Source organism: Apium graveolens, chromosome 4 (assembly GCF_009905375.1).
Source record: "Apium graveolens cultivar Ventura chromosome 4, ASM990537v1, whole genome shotgun sequence".
Lineage (NCBI taxonomy): Eukaryota > Viridiplantae > Streptophyta > Magnoliopsida > Apiales > Apiaceae > Apium > Apium graveolens.
This window is the reverse complement of record NC_133650.1, coordinates 122218997-122235770: the sequence shown is the minus strand read 5'-3', so window position 1 is coordinate 122235770 and position 16774 is coordinate 122218997. Positions and strand designations below refer to the sequence as shown.

The 16774-nt window shown below is 32.7% G+C and overlaps 2 protein-coding genes across 13 annotated transcripts; one reads left to right on the top strand and one right to left on the bottom strand.

Moving 5' to 3' along the window:
• The first annotated feature begins 2280 nt into the window (after positions 1-2280).
• LOC141719398 (protein DWD HYPERSENSITIVE TO UV-B 1-like) lies at positions 2281-7103 on the top strand. Of its 3 annotated transcripts, none has more exons than XM_074521775.1 (11): positions 2281-2509; positions 3497-3563; positions 3788-4038; positions 4115-4467; positions 4640-4752; positions 4848-5507; positions 5660-6100; positions 6199-6393; positions 6491-6547; positions 6683-6745; positions 6824-7103. In XM_074521775.1, the coding sequence occupies exons 1-11, from the start codon at positions 2487-2489 to the stop codon at positions 6893-6895; spliced, it is 2295 nt and encodes a 764-aa protein (XP_074377876.1). In that variant the 5' UTR covers positions 2281-2486; the 3' UTR covers positions 6896-7103. The 3 variants fall into 3 exon arrangements, with proteins under 3 accessions (XP_074377876.1, XP_074377875.1, XP_074377877.1); XM_074521774.1 differs by having other exon boundaries at positions 4568-4752; XM_074521776.1 differs by having other exon boundaries at positions 2283-2509; positions 3792-4038; positions 4568-4752.
• LOC141719399 (uncharacterized) lies at positions 5498-16415 on the bottom strand. Of its 10 annotated transcripts, none has more exons than XR_012574105.1 (12): positions 16173-16415; positions 15985-16102; positions 15303-15838; positions 14304-14407; positions 13223-13410; positions 10929-11049; positions 9005-9646; positions 8173-8260; positions 7570-8080; positions 7309-7527; positions 6174-7043; positions 5498-6086 (listed from the first exon to the last, which is right to left on the bottom strand). XR_012574105.1 is itself a non-coding variant. In XM_074521777.1 (12 exons), exons 8-11 carry the CDS (start codon positions 8258-8260, stop codon positions 7037-7039), a joined length of 312 nt encoding a protein of 103 aa, XP_074377878.1. In that variant the 5' UTR covers positions 9005-9646; positions 10929-11049; positions 13223-13410; positions 14304-14407; positions 15303-15838; positions 15985-16102; positions 16173-16412; the 3' UTR covers positions 5498-6086; positions 6174-7036. The 10 variants fall into 10 exon arrangements, 1 of the variants encoding a protein (XP_074377878.1); XR_012574106.1 differs by having other exon boundaries at positions 7309-7823; positions 7984-8080; XR_012574107.1 differs by having other exon boundaries at positions 7309-7765; positions 7984-8080.
• Between the last annotated feature and the right edge of the window lie 359 nt (positions 16416-16774).

Genomic DNA, 16774 nt, shown 5'->3' with positions numbered 1-16774 from the left:
TTTTTTTTGTGATTTTAAATATTTTATATTAAGTGGTTGAACTGTAAACCAAATTTCAATAACCGTAAATTCGCAATCATAAATAATGCAGTTAACTGCAACCGTAAATACGATTACAAATGAAAATATTCTTAAATTGCTTTTAGTTGTTTGATTCAATTTTTATCTCAAAACTTATTCGATCCGAATGAAGTACATTCCTATATTTGAATATCTATTTCACCGCATTAACATGCTCCTAGCATGATCGATTTCGATGAATTAGGGAATTTGGTCAAAAGAAAACCATAAATTTTTTAAGAAATTAGTAAGCCTAGAAAGTTGTTAAATTGGTACAATTTTGGATGAGATCAGTGTAGTTCTTATCTAATATCTATTTAATAAATTGAGTCAAAGAGTTGTATTTTAAAACTCATTGTGGATCATTTTGTAGATTGCGATTAAGACCATAATTATATATTATATACTTAGATCAGATAACTTATCATGTTATATTACTGTCACTCCAATAATGAACCAACCTCCCACTTGATCAAATATATGTTTATATCTTGGAAGCAACCTTCCGGCCAATGGGCCTACTATCATAATTTAAATATTTAAATAAATAGATGATTATTTATAAGTAAATAATATAATCTTTGGAAATTTTACTAAATTTAATATTTATAAATAATTATTAAATATATTTATTATAATTCATAAGTTTAATAATTTTTGAAAATATTAATATTGTAAATTAAATAATAAAAAATTGAATAAATCAAAATACATTGAAAAAAAGGGTCTTTAGCTAAACTGTTGGATGGCAATGATATTGGTTCCGATTAGATGAAGGTAGAACGCCACTAAGTTAAAATTGTAAATAAAATAGAAAAAAAGTTTAAAGTCCAATATACTTATTTTTTCTTTTCACCAAGTTAAAATTTGATTTATGAAAAATTGAAAAAGGATTGTTTAAAAGTACTTGCACTTTTTTTTAGATCACATGCACTCTTTTAAATCACTTATTTTGTTTTTATATAATTGTTCGGATAAAATATAAATATTATGAATCATATATATATATAATTTAATTTAATATTTTTGATAATTAATGGTAATTTAAAATATAATTTTTTGATAACTTTAAAATGTTTTTAAGTCATAAAATTTGTTAAACAATCTCCTGGTACGTCGCATCTTTCTTCCGTTTTATTTTGGGTTTTGATTTCTATTACCACAAATTACATATATTATATAACAAAGAAAATTTTAAAATTGATTTACTTTAAAATACATTTTTAGATTTTTAAAATAGCTAATAATTTGTTTTTAATTATTAGTAGATTTGATCACTAGTCAAAATAAGACATATAATAGGAAATGAAGAGTATATACATTTATAAAATATATTAAAATAGCTCATAGGCATTTATTACCCCATACAAAAGAAAACTAAGGGCTATTGTCTCTAAGAATGTAAGAGTATATATACTTTTTTTTATTTAGAAGTAAATATAATTTTTTTAAATGGTATAGAGAATTGTAAAAAACAAAATTACTGCAACGAAAATTACAACCAAAAACCTTACTTTTAGAGTTTAAATGATTTTTGTAATTTTAATTTTATAGAAATGTACACAATCTTTTCTAAAATATTTAACACTTTTTTTATTATATTATTAATTTTGATATACTTAATAAACTATATAATATTAGTTAAATTAACTAGATTATTAATATTTGTATAAGTAACTTATATTACCAAATTCATCATAAATTATGTAATAACTTATTAATATTTTATAAAAGTAGCTTATTAATAATTTACTAATATTAGGTACACAGAGAGATGATTAAAGGGATGAATAGTGGAGAGTATGATCTTATCTTCTAGTGATAGACACAGTAGGTAGGTAGAAATATAAGTGAATGGGGGAAGAAAGCGATGTGAAGCTTCTTGTTTTGGCATTTATTCAACTTATCATATGTCACTTGCACTCTCAAGTCTCACCTCTCAACCAAGTCAGTAATTCAAGCCAAGAATCTATCATGTAAAAAAAACATGGTATTGTAAATGTAAAATGTAAGCAAAGATCTAGTTATAGTTATAGATAGATGTACAGGAATATTCAAGAAAGTGAGCGACATGAGACACACCCTGTGCCTTTATAAAATGAATGGACTAGCTAGGGAATATATATCTCATTGTGCACACAATTATTGCGGTACGTAACTGGTGATATGAGCACCTAAATGTTTATTTTTGTGTGATGGGTGTCTATGTATGCACCTACACGCGTGAACACAAAAAACATAGTTCAGTCCATGTGCTTCACGCTATTGCTCTTTAAAAAGTGGGCACCAGTATTTATCCACTTTTTTGCTTAGATATTTATATATATACTCATTTCTAGCTAGCTAGCTCTTATCTAAAGGTCTAAGCTTAAATTACAGAGAAACTCATTTCTAGTTGGAAAGCGTGCAAAGTTCTCTCCTCGTATATGACCTCCACCATCATACTAAGGTTCCTCTCTGCTGTTACAACTTACACACACACATATTTTGTTAGTTTGTCTTTTTTAAATGTTGCAGATTGTGGAATACCTTTTGTTCAAATTGCTTGTTTCCTCAATAATTTATGTGTTTTGAAGGGTTGAATAATATGATCTTTTGTTTACTTGAACTTGAGTTGTGTGGGTACTTTTCTCGAGTTTCCTTCTACTGCATGTATTATAAGTTAATAGTTTCTTTAATCACTAGGATAAACTTTCAATGTGATCTTTCCAAGATTTGGAATATTCAGATAAGCAAGACCATCTGAACTTATTATATTCAGAAAATAAAAAATTATTGAATAGCTATATCTTGTCATTTCTTCTCCTAATGGCTAAAAACATGAATATAGTATCCACCTCGGGAACCGTTCCACCGGGATCAAGCGGGGGAGGTAGAAGCTTCATCAATTTAATATATGTATACATGTGGATCTCTTTCACTTTGTTTTGTTTTTGTGATGTAAATATTTTTAAGGTCCTGCCGGGTCAATGCAAAATCTCATTCTATACCTGCAACTCAGTTTTTGTTTAATATTAATGTCAAGTTTCCCTCAAGGCCCCTTGTTTTTTAAATTCTAAGAAGGTGGTTGCTGAGGTTTATAAAACACTACTAGAAAAGAAGAAGCAATTATTATGGTTATCTAAGACGACGAGGGAATTTATTAATTATATATGTTGGACAACATGTCTCTATTATTGTTTGTAATTGACCTTTCCCCATGTGTGACTTGCAGAGATATGATCTATATTTAGCTCATCATGTTTCATATCCATAGTATTGTGACAGTTGACTTCCAATGCTGAAAATTGTATGGTTTGAGAAACTTAATTGCTAGCTTTTTATCTTTGGTGTGTGTGTTTGTTACTTGCAAGTACACTTTGATAAATGATGGTTGTGTTAGTTTCTTCCTTGGATGCTAATTAATGACATTTCCTGTTTGTTTTGGCTAATTTAGGTATTTGGATGTCTGCAAGAGGCATAATGTGCAACCTAACTCTGCAGTGTTGTGGTGGTTCTATAAGGTCAAACTACTGAACATTTATTTATGTTACACCGGTTTGGAAATGTTTCTCTTTTTTTTCCGTAAAAATGAGTTAAAATCAATGAAATGAGTTGAGTGTAGGAATCTCAAACTGTTTCTCTTTAGCTCTTCTTTTATTCCTTGCAATGTAACCAAGTGTTACTGCTATTTTTCGATTGAAATTGTGGAGATTAACTTCAATGGCACACCATATTATATGTTCAGGCAGATGCCAAGAAGTCCATCAACCAGAAGTGCATTATAGAAGTCATATTGGACCGGCTGCAGGATACTGATATTAGGCCACTTCTTGATGTATTTTTTAGCTTCAAGTCTGAGATAGAAGCATTAACTATACAGCACACATCTTCTTGCTTTCTTAACCAAGACAATATCATGTCACTTATCCGTGGAACAAATATACAGCTTCGAGTACTTAATCTTCAGAATGTCTCATTTAGTGAGGATGTCTTGAGGTATTTAAAAATCTTACATCTATCTTCTAACATAGTATTCCCATTTATAACCTAGTTATGCATATTTTCTCCCCAGGGATCTTTTTCAAGAAGGTTTGGACTGTGAAGTTATAAACTTGAGGTCTACTAATATCAGAAGGCTTAACATTTCCGGGAGATTTATGCACACGCACACACTTAATTTGGATTTATGTACTTCCCTTGCTACTTTAGAGAAGACTTGTTTTGCTTGCATGCCAAAGCTGATGCGTGTTTCGATGTGTGGAACACGAGTTGCCAATCTTTGGACAACAACTGCAGCCTTAGCCAAGCTTCCTTCGTTAGTGGAACTTCGTTTCCAGAATTGTTTGTGCTGCAAAGATACAGGGCCATGTTCTGCTTCATTGAATGAGCGAAAAAGTTTTCATGCTTATGACAGCTTGGCATCAGGTCAATTGAGCGTTACTTCATTAATTTTACTTATAGTTTTACATTAGATCATTAGATATCAGTATATTACTGTTAAAGGTATTGAACAATTCTTCTGCAGATGTAGAAGTCCAGAACATAGCCTCTGTACTTGACTCACCTACTAATTCTGCAGCAAAAAGTTTTTCTACAGATCTATCACAAGACAACCTAGCTCAAAAACCAAGCCTTCATCAAAGTAGTAAAACATCGAACTTCTCGGAGGTCATTACTGCATATACTGGACAAGCTAACTCAGACATTGAGGTAAGACCATAGATTGGGATGTCTTTTCTCCATACAAAGACTTAAATGCTTTTTTTAGAAGGTAATTTATGAGGGTTTTCTTATCTCTGTGCCAGTTTTCTTTCCAAAAATTGCATGTTGACAAAGATGACTCTCCTCTGAGCACAGTTAACTGGAATCCAAATGTCACAAACACTTCAATGAAGTACACTTTAAATCATCCTTCACCCATCTGTTTTGTGAAATATTATAGGGAGTATATGATAACCTCTTTGCCCAATTTAGAAGTATTAGATAATTTGCTTATAGGAAACTTGAACCGCGAAATAGCCAAGGCCACTTTTGCTAAGCACTTCGAGTACTTACCTTATAACCGCTGTCACAAGGAGAGTGTTGCCAGTGTTCTGCATAAGCGAGAAATTGGGACTAGCAACATTTACCACCAAAAACCTTTTCGGAAAAAACAGTCACCTAATAATAGAAAAGGCGGATTTTTTTATTCCCGGTCCCTTTCAGCTGCCAAGGTCAGGGATTCAGTGTGGCCCCGCATACATTCCATATCGAATGTCAGTCATATTACCAAAGAAGGTAATAACCTCCAGCCGCGGCAGTTTGAGTATCATCCATCAAACTCTAGTCTGCTGGCATTTGGAACCATGGATGGTGATGTAGTTGTTATTAATCATGAAAATGGAAGTGTTACTGGTTATATCCCATCTTTTGGCACAAATGATAGTGTTCTTGGCCTCTGTTGGCTGAAAAAATATCCATCAAAGGTATACCTCATTACCTAAACTCAAATTATAGAGTTTCTTTATGCTCCACAATGTTACAGACTCAATACTATCATGTTGAAATATTTACCCTATTTTTGTTAGTTTGATACTTTGAAGTAGCTGAAGTCCTAAATTTTGGTTCATACAATCAGCTCCTCGCAGGTATGGATAATGGTTCATTGAGACTGTATGACATCAACTGTATGTTGCCAAAGCTATCTGAAAGTTTAATTAGGTCCAGCACGGTGTCATTTGAAAACTTTGAGCATTTGACTTCAATTCATGTGAACTCAACTGATGATCAAATTTTGGGGAGTGGCTATACCAAAAAAGTGGCTGTATATGATATTTGTAGTGGAAAACGAGTTCAACTTTTCACTGATATGCATCGTGAAGCCATTAATGTAGCTAAATTTGCTCACCATTCTCCCTCATTATTTGTAACTTCATCATTTGATCGTGATATCAAGATGTGGGACTTGAGACAGAAACCGTTAAAACCTTGCTATACGGCAACCAGCTCAAGAGGAAATGTGATGGCTTGCTTCTCTCCAGATGATATGTATGTTCTTGTCTCAGCTGTAGACAATGAGGTAATGAGTTTAGTCTAGATACAAGCCTACAGTTTTTTATTGGCATAAACTACGAGGTGATAGAGTGATTGACCTTTAGAACGATGGACTAATGACAGGTAAAGCAACTTCTAGCCGCAGACGGGAGACTCCACATGAATTTTGAAATAGCTTTTACAGGAAGTGTTCAAAACTATACACGATCATATTACATGAATGGAAGAGACTATATTATCAGTGGGAGCTCTGATGAATCTGTAGTTCGAGTTTGCTGTGCACAAACCGGAAGGCGACTAAGGGATATACATTTGGAGGTTACGCTCAATCAAATTACAGAGTTTTCTTATACAACCCTCGAGTAAATTTTTGTAAGTGATTGTTTTTTAAAAAACATTGGTATCTACTTTGCAGGGTAGAGCTTCGAGGGGCTCATTGTCTGTGCAGTCTTTGAGGGGTGATCCCTTTAGAGTAAGCTTTCAGTCTGAAAAACATAAGTATCTACTTTGCTGTTATCTACTAAACATTATCATTTGTTGTGCACTTTTTATTTATCAACGAGATGTCAATATGTTAAACTGACTTCTTGTGTATGTTGAATTCAAGGACTTTCACATGTCGGTTTTAGCAGCCTATTCACTTCCATTCCCAAAGCGCGAGATTCTCAAAGTAGCCTCTTCATTCTTTTGGTTATAGAATAGTAGTCGATTAACTAGGACACCAAAGTAACAGGGTTGTTTTCTGCAGGTCAATTTGCTTGAATCAAGCGACTCCGCTAAAGAGGATTTTCTTAACCAAGAACAGTACCCTGGGTATTGAGTGGGAGGTTGATGTACATAAAGAATGCCATGGCAATGCAAGTTGGCTAAGTATTGAGATTCTCTTATATTTGGATTGTCATTCAACTCACCGGAAACCAGTAAGGTTTTAAGTCCTGTAAATGTATATATGCGATCATCTTCACAACCTGCAACTTGAAAACTTCTGATATATCAAAAACTTGTAAATATACATTTGATTTAGTTAAGTTCCTATAGTAATGTTGGGAAATGTAGTAGCTTCACAAGGTAACATAGGTATTTCTACGGTAGTCTTTTCTATTAAGAAACAAAAATAAATATAGAGGGCGCACTTATCAATACTCCATTATTATTTTCCTGACATATTGGTAAACAATCTACAAAACTACTTTTTTCAAATGCATTTAGTTTTCTGAGTAGAATAAAACTTACCTGAAATCATCAGCAATTGGTCTCCGATACTCACGCTTAGGTGTCACACCCTTACCATGCTTGTACACGACGAAGGCCTTGAGTGTGCATACCCCTATTTTGGGGTGGGTTGCCCGGGATGCGACGAAAGCCTGATTATAGAACAAGTAAGAATAATGCTGGATCGTTAAACAAAGCCTGATTATAGAGCAAGAAGAATGCTGGATCGTTAAACAAAGCCTGATTATAGAGCAAGAAGAATGCTGGATCGTTAAACAAAGCTGTGATTGTCTCATCTTTTCTTTCCATTAGGAGTTCTGTTTCCCAAATATAAACCAAAGGCTGGATTGCCCTTAATCTTCTTATCTCTATTTTGTTATCCTCCAGTGCTGAAAGCTTACCACCAACAGTATTTGAACACTACATATTCGTTTTTCACTATGCTTTAACAATCGTCATAGCATATAACCCGGCCTTGCTTTATGAATAACCAAATATTTCAATAAGTTATGTACCACATAATCTGTCATATGGAACTTGAAAGAAAGACAATGAGTTTAAATGAACTTAAAAAAAAAATATTAATCCCAAAATATGAAGTAGCATAAGGAGTATAAGTCACTCACTACGTGTCTAATAAACAGTTTAGTGAAAATGAAGCAGGATCAAAGTTACTTATTTGGTGCAGATGCTTACTCGGAACAAGTCGTTTTTTGGAAATAGAGTTAGTTTCTGTCCCCTTTCAAATACCATATCAAGAGTTGGAATATATTTTGACAAGTCTGAAATGTCACTGAAAACAATGCTCAAATTAACACACACTGTGATATGTAATATTTATTAATCAATTTGATAAACTGAGTGTCTTCTTTAGCCTGATTTTACCTTCCCGCACCAGAGAAACAACTGTCACTACAGCCTGGGTGATAAGTACCAGGAATCTGTGCTTCAAGGAATGGAGCTCCTTCGTCATCTGCATATGACAATACGTAAAGTTGAGAATGTTGGGGGTGACGGCGAATCGAACCTTAGTCCTCCCGCAAGCCTAAGTTGTGATACCATGTTGAGTAACCAGCTCATCTAAAACCCTTAAGGTGTTAGAGGAAGGCCCCAATAGGATCATATATTAACCAGCTCGTCTAAAATCTTAAGGTGTTAGAGGAAGGCCCCAATAGGATAATATATTTAACAAAAGTGAGCCGAAACTTAAGTCTGCAAAACTGAATTTAGATTCATCTCACTTTTTGCACTAATAGTTCAGACACATGACCATAGGTTCTGTTCACTGGAAAGGAATGAAATGGTGGGAGAACTAAATGAAATTCTATGAAGAAAATAGGATGTGTAAGAGCAGGATGGAAATTTTCTATCTGAAGATTTATAAAGGAATGACCATTCATTTCACACTGGGAGAAATGAAACCAATCTTTTGATAAGTAATATATAACCAATCTTAGCACCCTACGAAAGTAACTGCTTCTATCGAAACTTATAAGCTACTGCCCCTTTCTATATCAGATAGTATCGGAAATTTAAAAAAAAAATAGAAAAGATCTATGCACGTTATTCTGTTAGGCAAGAATGGCTGCGTATCATTTTATTTATATCAGATATTTAAATCTAACCTAAAAAAATTTACAAAGGAAAAGACCAAGAGATTGGACAATTATACCTAAAAAGTAAATGCAATACAGAAAGGAACCTATGAATTTCTTACAGCGTGCTTAAACTCTATTAATGCGGCTTCTTGAAGAAATGCAAAAGTTGTCCCACTATCCAGCACAGCACCATCTTTTCCGTCAAAAACATTCGGATCTAAAGACAAAGGCTTCCGAGCAACATGAAACTCCTTCAACTGAACATAGTAAACTGGTTCGTCGTCATCCCTCGACAGAAATGTTTGAGTTGTATTATGAAAAGAAACATGGTATTTATTCACACATGCATATTTTGAAAGATCATATCTTTTGGAGGTGGAACTCCTCCAAGAAGCATTGTGCCACCACCAACCAACATCTTCCCCCGTAGCACAAGGAAAAAGAATTATTTATTACACCTTTATCAACGAGTTGAGCAACAATACCTTTACTCACTATGTCCCAGACCCATTATACCATCAGCTCTTATTCCGGAGAGAAAACCAGTTTCCTCATTTTCAAAACCAAAAACAACAGATTGTGCTGAAAGCTCACTTTGGTCACAGAAAGAAATTAAATCAGTACCAAGAACTCCCCTGCTGTTAATCAATCAGCATAATGTCTATCATAGATACATTGCATCCTATACTATCACAGATACAACTACTATCACATTTCAGAGGCTCATAAGTAGCAGACTGTTCTGGCTCGAATTTTGGGCCCTGTGGAGCAGAACATCAAATTTTATAGATTAAAAAAATATCAACATAAAATAGGTACCCTATTACAATTGGTCTTATAGTACATCAAAATTGTGGTTTATTTGTTGTTTCATAAATAGAGTTTCTTTTAAACCTTGAAAATTCCTCAAGTTCAAGTTGTGCAGTAAATATCTTAAAACTTCAAGCAACAGGGCTTAACATATATCTGATCAATAAGGAGTTACATAATTTAATTCTAAAACTAGTTAACTTAGTACACTATTTGTTAACATCAACAAATTTTACAAACTAGAATACAAGTCAGAATGTCAATTGTCAAGCTACAATGCTCGTGCAGGCAGTGTCGTAAGACACCTTTATTATTCTTCCATTTATGTATACATACGGGGAGTGAAGAGAGATCCAAAGTTAGTAACATGAAAACTCTCCTTTTCTGCAGTGGTAGATTCGGGCAAAAATGCTGTTTTAAGGACCACATGCAGTTAGTTTATTACTCAAAGTCACCACCCACAAGTGACTGAAAGAGTAGCATCAAAGGATTCTTAGGTAGGCAGTTATTTCTTATTCTGTAACTTGCACAAACCATCGCATAATACGCAAGTCGGAACAAGCCACTTATAAATTGTCTCAGAACAAGTCACTTATAAATTGTCTCCGAACAAGTCACTTAAAATTGTCCTGATTGACACTGTACCATTCTTCCGTTAATATGTTCCTATGTCATCAAAAATATGTTTTGCTTCCTACATAAAATTATCACAATTAAGCTAAAAGTGTTGTTATGTACCCTATCTATGTCCTGTTTGTTACTAACTGGAATTATCAAACCTATAAGAACCACATGGCCTATATGACAAGCAAAAAAGTGTTGATAGGCCATACCGGACTAATTACTATTTATTATAAAGGGAGACTACAAAATCCCTAAAAGTAAACATAAACAAAAACACCTGCTGTAACAGTTCTAGAGAAACCTACATTAAGATTTAAGTTATAACAACTGAATTAAAAGAGGGGTGGCAATGCTTGGCAGCACCCTAAAACTCGACTCAACTATTGACTTGAAAATAACAAAAAATGACTCAAAAGGACTTGAATACAATTTAAAATGAATCTCTCATCAAAGTTTTATTTGTGTAAAACTTAGGTACAAATTTTATCAATTTTCAGCAGTTTTAGAATGACACAAAGTTGACAAGTTCACCCATACAAAATCAATCAAAAGTCGAAATTGCTACATCTGCATTATAGAAATTTGAAATATACAGGAAAAGTGACAAACCTCATGGTGTTTGCCACACTTTTAACCAGTTGAGCAAGGAATAAAAGTTTCATCACTCCCTGTGTCAACAATTAGAGCAATTTTTTTTTTGATGGAGTTCCAAACATGAGTACTATAGTACCTACACCACATCAATTTTAGTTAGTTCCTAAAATAATAAAACCATAACAAATATAAAATATTTACACATAGCAAAAGATTAAAAAAAAAAAATTTAGCAAGGTCACAAGGTGACGGATCGCACAGGGTCACAAAACATCCCTGCTTCTTTTGCATTTGATCTTAATATCTGTGATGTTTAAACTATTTCTTGGTTATTAAAAATTTGATTGGAGCCCAATTTTAAGAAGTGGCACTGAATGTAACTAAAATTGTAGTAAGCAGATGTTATTCTTGTGTTTCCAGAGCATCATACCATCATACAGAGGCACGCTAGCAGTAGGAAGTTTTGAGATCAGAAGCTTACTAAGGAGAGGTTGGTTCATGTCGAGTTAGAGGAAGGTAAATTTGGTAATCAAGAAATTACCAAATTTTGCAAAATTTACGTAATCAAGAAATTTTGTATTTAAGTTGGGGAATGCCACTGAGAGAAGCTAATCCCTCTGACACGGGAAGAATGTCTGTGTTTGGTGATGGTTGTTTTTTTTAGTAAGCTTGCTATATTTTCCTCTCATTTCCGAAATTACAAGCAGTATAATCAAGTGAAAAAATTATAAAAATAACTGATTTTTTTAGAAAAAGTTAACCAAAATAATTATTATAAAAAAATGGTCAATTTTAACCGACTGAATACTCCACAACTTTTGGATCTCAATTTGTATATGAAAAAAGTGATCAAATTTAACCAATTAAATACTTAAATATTTCATATTCATATATAGGATACTCTCAGTTGGGCATGATATCTTATATACAGTCAATACTTCACTAATGTTGGTTTCCCATCCAATCAAATGAAGTTGGCCGATTTTTCAAAAAATGATATTTTTTGAAATCTGATCTTTCACCCGAATTAGGTAGAATTTACATATAAGCTTAATAAATTAGAGTTAGATTTCACTGAGTCGGCTATTTTTTTTATTGAAGTCTTGTGTATATTTTACAAATAAAATATAGCCTAAATTGTTGCAATCTAATTAAATTCTACAAAAATTACTATTTTATTAAAAAAATTGCAGATTACCTACATTTTACAAGGAGAACATTGCAAAATATATTTTTCTACTCTTTAGTTTGCAGAACATCATGTACAAATATACATATTATACTTTTAAATATATGATATTTGTGAAACATATTTTTGTAAGATAACATATTTTAGAAAATATTTTATTTACAGAACATGAATTTCGAGTACTCCAAGCAGACTCTATATATTGGATTTCACTCAAATAAATTATACTAGATTAGTTTTGTATAAATGTAGAATGAGATGTCTTTTTATTTAATATATATTTAGTTTATTAAGTTTATTAAAGTAAGATTTTAATTTTTTAATATATATGATTTATTATATAATAGAAAATATTTTATATTTTATAATTTTTGGTTACAATAATATATTATGTAAATTATCATTACAAATATAATTCATATTAATGTTTATATTTTTAATCAAAATATTTGTAAATCATCGTACTCTTACATTATGTAAGATAATATAATAATACACACATCTTAAAGAGAATAATGAATATTTATTGTTTGTAAAATAACAAAAATAAATCAGTAAGTATTTTTGTAAACAAAATGAAACCATAAAAGATAAATAAAATGCGGAGAAGTAAATTAGTGCGGAAGAGGAAAGTAAATACTTCGACAAGAATTAAATGAGGAAAACATAATAAAGTAATTATTTACAAAATGTTAAAGGAAAGTAACAACATCCTTTATGTTACAAAATGTTAATTATTTACAACACATTTAGTACCTACTATAACATAGTTTGATCCTGAAAAATAATTGAAATACACCTCCTAAATATTGCATTTCCCAAAATAAATACCAAGCAATTTCAAGGCATTTTCATTCATACAACCAGTCATAGACATCAAACCACATCAACTAACTAGAAAATATTACTTAAGCATACAAGTCTTCCGAATAACTTAAAGCATAATCTACTGCAAAGCATGGTCTTTTGTAACCAAACACATAATAATGTCTTAAGCTGGATAACAAAAGCTTAACCAGGAATACCATCAGCTCCTGTGTCCTACTGCAAAGCATGGTCTTTTGTAACCAAACACATAATAATGTCTTAAGCTGGATAACAAAAGCTTAACCAGGAATACCATCAGCTCCTGTGTCGCTTGAAAGCGGTAATTTGCTCTGGTGTTGGGGAAATATTTTTAGGTGGCTGCTATTCCTTCAGTGCCTTGGGGGTAGGCAACTTGCCAGGTACAAATATTTTGACAGACTTTTTTCTTACCTCGACCTCAGCTTCTTCTGATACAAACATATGAGCTGCTTCAATTCGCTCCTGTCATTAATAATATATACTAGTTAAAAGTGTTTACATGAAAACATTTATACTACCAATCAATAACATATGTTTATATGCCATAAAAATATAAATGTTAACGCACATGCAATATCCCGGTCGAAAGAGAACCTATACTATCATATATGTCAGAAAAAATGAAGCAAGCACAAGAACATTCAAATTTCAAACCACAGAAGACATAATTCTCATAGTATAAGTATACAGCCTCCAACTACAGGAAGATAACTTTTTCCAAACATCCTAAAGGACTCTTTGTAGTTACGATAACCTCAAAACCTTTTGTTACTTGAACAGTACCATGACTTTCTTGTATTACACTTAATTTATATTTCTCTTTGTGTAGATGTGATACTGTAGGTCATGAAGTTTATTACATATCAAAAACATAAACTTCTTATTTCGTATTTCAGGAGTAGAAGCTATAGCAAAATAAGCAGAGGAGATATAAAACCTATAATAATAGATTATGTTTATAAAGCACCTACAGGTTGAAATATTAGCATTCAAAATGCAGTTCATCATCGATCATAGAGCAGATTCACAACTATCAACAATACTTGCATTTAATATCAATATTTCAAAATTTATATACAATAGAAAATACAAGTTATGCGCTCTATCTATCAAAATTTTCATTTAGTTATTATTGGTCCAACTAAACAGAGAAGGCGGAGATCCGAGAACCATGAGAGATTTTTAACGTCAAGTAAATCATAGTTCTGCTAGGATTACTGAACAATATCTGAAAAACATATTTAAGAGTGAGATAAACTTCAAAAAAGAGCAGTCGTGACCTGCTACTATGTGTACAACAATACAAGGAACTAAGGAAGCAAATAAATGGTAAAAAGACACTGAAAGAATATTACCAGCTGTTTACACATCGCAAGTCCTGCTTCTGCCCTGGCATACTTTCGAGCAATGTCTGCACCAGCTTGCATGTTTTCGTTGAACAAGGTTGATAGAGCTTTCCCTATTACATTTAAGTGATAATTAGATAGATAAAATAAAATAGAATTAAAAAAACTAGGTAAATGATTAATAAAATCAATCAAATATTTATAAAGCCATTAGCCATCACATAATTAACCTTAATTAAGTAAATGCATAACGTGCAACATATCAACAAAATCACAGTAAGCCAAAGTCGCATGATAAATTTTGGCCGCTGATCGGACACATTTAATGATAATTTTCATGTGTTAAAAAATATCAGGTCAATTCGGCCTTTCTCTTTTCTCTCTTCCATCAAGAAGTAATTATTTTTCCTCACTTGTGCATATAAATGTCTACGCTCAAAATATCCAGAACATTCTTACAATTATCTTTCTAAGCAACTCTTGCTTCACTTTTCCAACTATGTCTTTCACATCATGGCTGCAGAAGACATTTAAGTGACATGTTTTGACATCATTCATCTGTGGTTATGTTTCTATTCCAAAAATTAGAGCAGTTAACAATAAACTCAAATGTCCTCAACATATTTTTATAACTACAAATAGTAGCTATCCGATTAATATACTTGTCATTCTATAATCTTATATATCAAAATGTTACACGTTGAGAACCTGATGCCTGCTTATGTGATTATCATGATCCTCAAGGTATTGACCAAATGTCATACCTATTTTTTGACACCCCATACCAGTTAATGCTGAATATAAATTGTATGTTCATTAAATTTATGAAATAGAAGATTATGACATACAAAAATTAAACAACGATTCCATCTGGAAAAATTATGTCACTAATTGTTTGCGAGATACATACAATTATAATTATGTAGATGAAAAATTGATGACTTCCATCTAGTAAGTTAACAAGTTATAAGCTCCTGGATTACAAATGAATAAACCAGAAAGTTGTACCTGGTATTCCAATTCCGTATCATAAACATCACATCGTATCCACACTGTTATTTGCTGAGGAGGGCATTCCTCTCTCTCAGCATTTGCTGAAGCTCCATCTTGCAATGGGGTCCTAATTTTATCCTTATGTGCATGACTCTGGTAGGGGCCTTCCTCATGTTTCTGTCCATCTAAGTCTTTCTGATCAGTTCTTCTCTGGGAGGTTGATAGGCACTTCTGATCTTTACTTAGAGAAGCAGTTTACTCATCTGTATATGTAATATTGAGAAATTCACCTTGCTTATAAGCACATGGATTGTGTGCAACATAAAGCTTTATCCCAACCTTCCCCTCACAAGTGAACTTGATTGCATTACTATCAAGCAGATATTAATTGAGAGCATGCTAAGACCAGTTGTAAGTGATCAACTATTGACTTGAAAAAATTGCCATAGACTGAGGCCAAAACTTTCTTTGTGCTGAACTGTTATGTTCTTAAGTTCGGTCGATACAAATTTTGTTCACATCAGAGCACTTAAAAATCGGGACTTTAACTTCTGAGGAAAAAACACCAAACCAGATCCTTATAATTACAACCAAAACAATCCAAAACTATATTTTTCCAGGTCTACTAGAGGATATATACAGGTTAATGTCAAGGTGAACAAAATTTATAAAGACATATATAAAAGGCTAGAGTTACCTTATCAATTAACACGCGGCCTGCTCATGGACTTCCATTCTACAAAAGGGTTCACGGACTTTTCTGATATGAACCAACTGAACCTTCTCTTGCCAATAGCGACCATAGCTTGAAAGAACTGAATAAAGTCACAAGTTTAGTCATTGGCTTCAAACGTGATGTAGTAGCGATAAGGAGAAAGAGGCTACCTCAAAACCGAACCCAACTCATCTTGAAATCTAAATCATTTTTCAACTCAAATCTTTTTTGAACCCTAACTGAACTTAAGTCCTCTGCTAGAACCCTAATTAACCCGAATCCCTTCCAATCTATAGCTCGAATGTGTTACAGTCGTAATTAAACATAACTTGAGTGACTGATAGAAAGGGGAGAGAGGGGAGAGAGGGGAAGAGGAAGAGAGGATAAACATAATTGACCCTAAATAATTTCCCCTTTCATTTTTATCCGAAAAATTCATTTCCCATTTGGCCGCCCAAACCCAATCTAAACGTAACCAGCCCGGCCCATTCAATTTACATTATTATTTTTCTCCAAATATTCTAATAATTTTCAATTATGAATATTATAATTATTACTGTGACACCCTCAATCTCGGGGTTAGGAAATGAGGACCCGCACACCTTTAATCTACCAATTAAATAAACATAAATCCCGATTAGCTACTAACATGATCTAACAGGATAAAGTATGAGACAAGATTACAAATACCAACCATAAAATATAACTTACAACCCCAAAATAAAATCAAATATACATAGTCGATCCCGGCTTGGAACCGACAGATAACCCA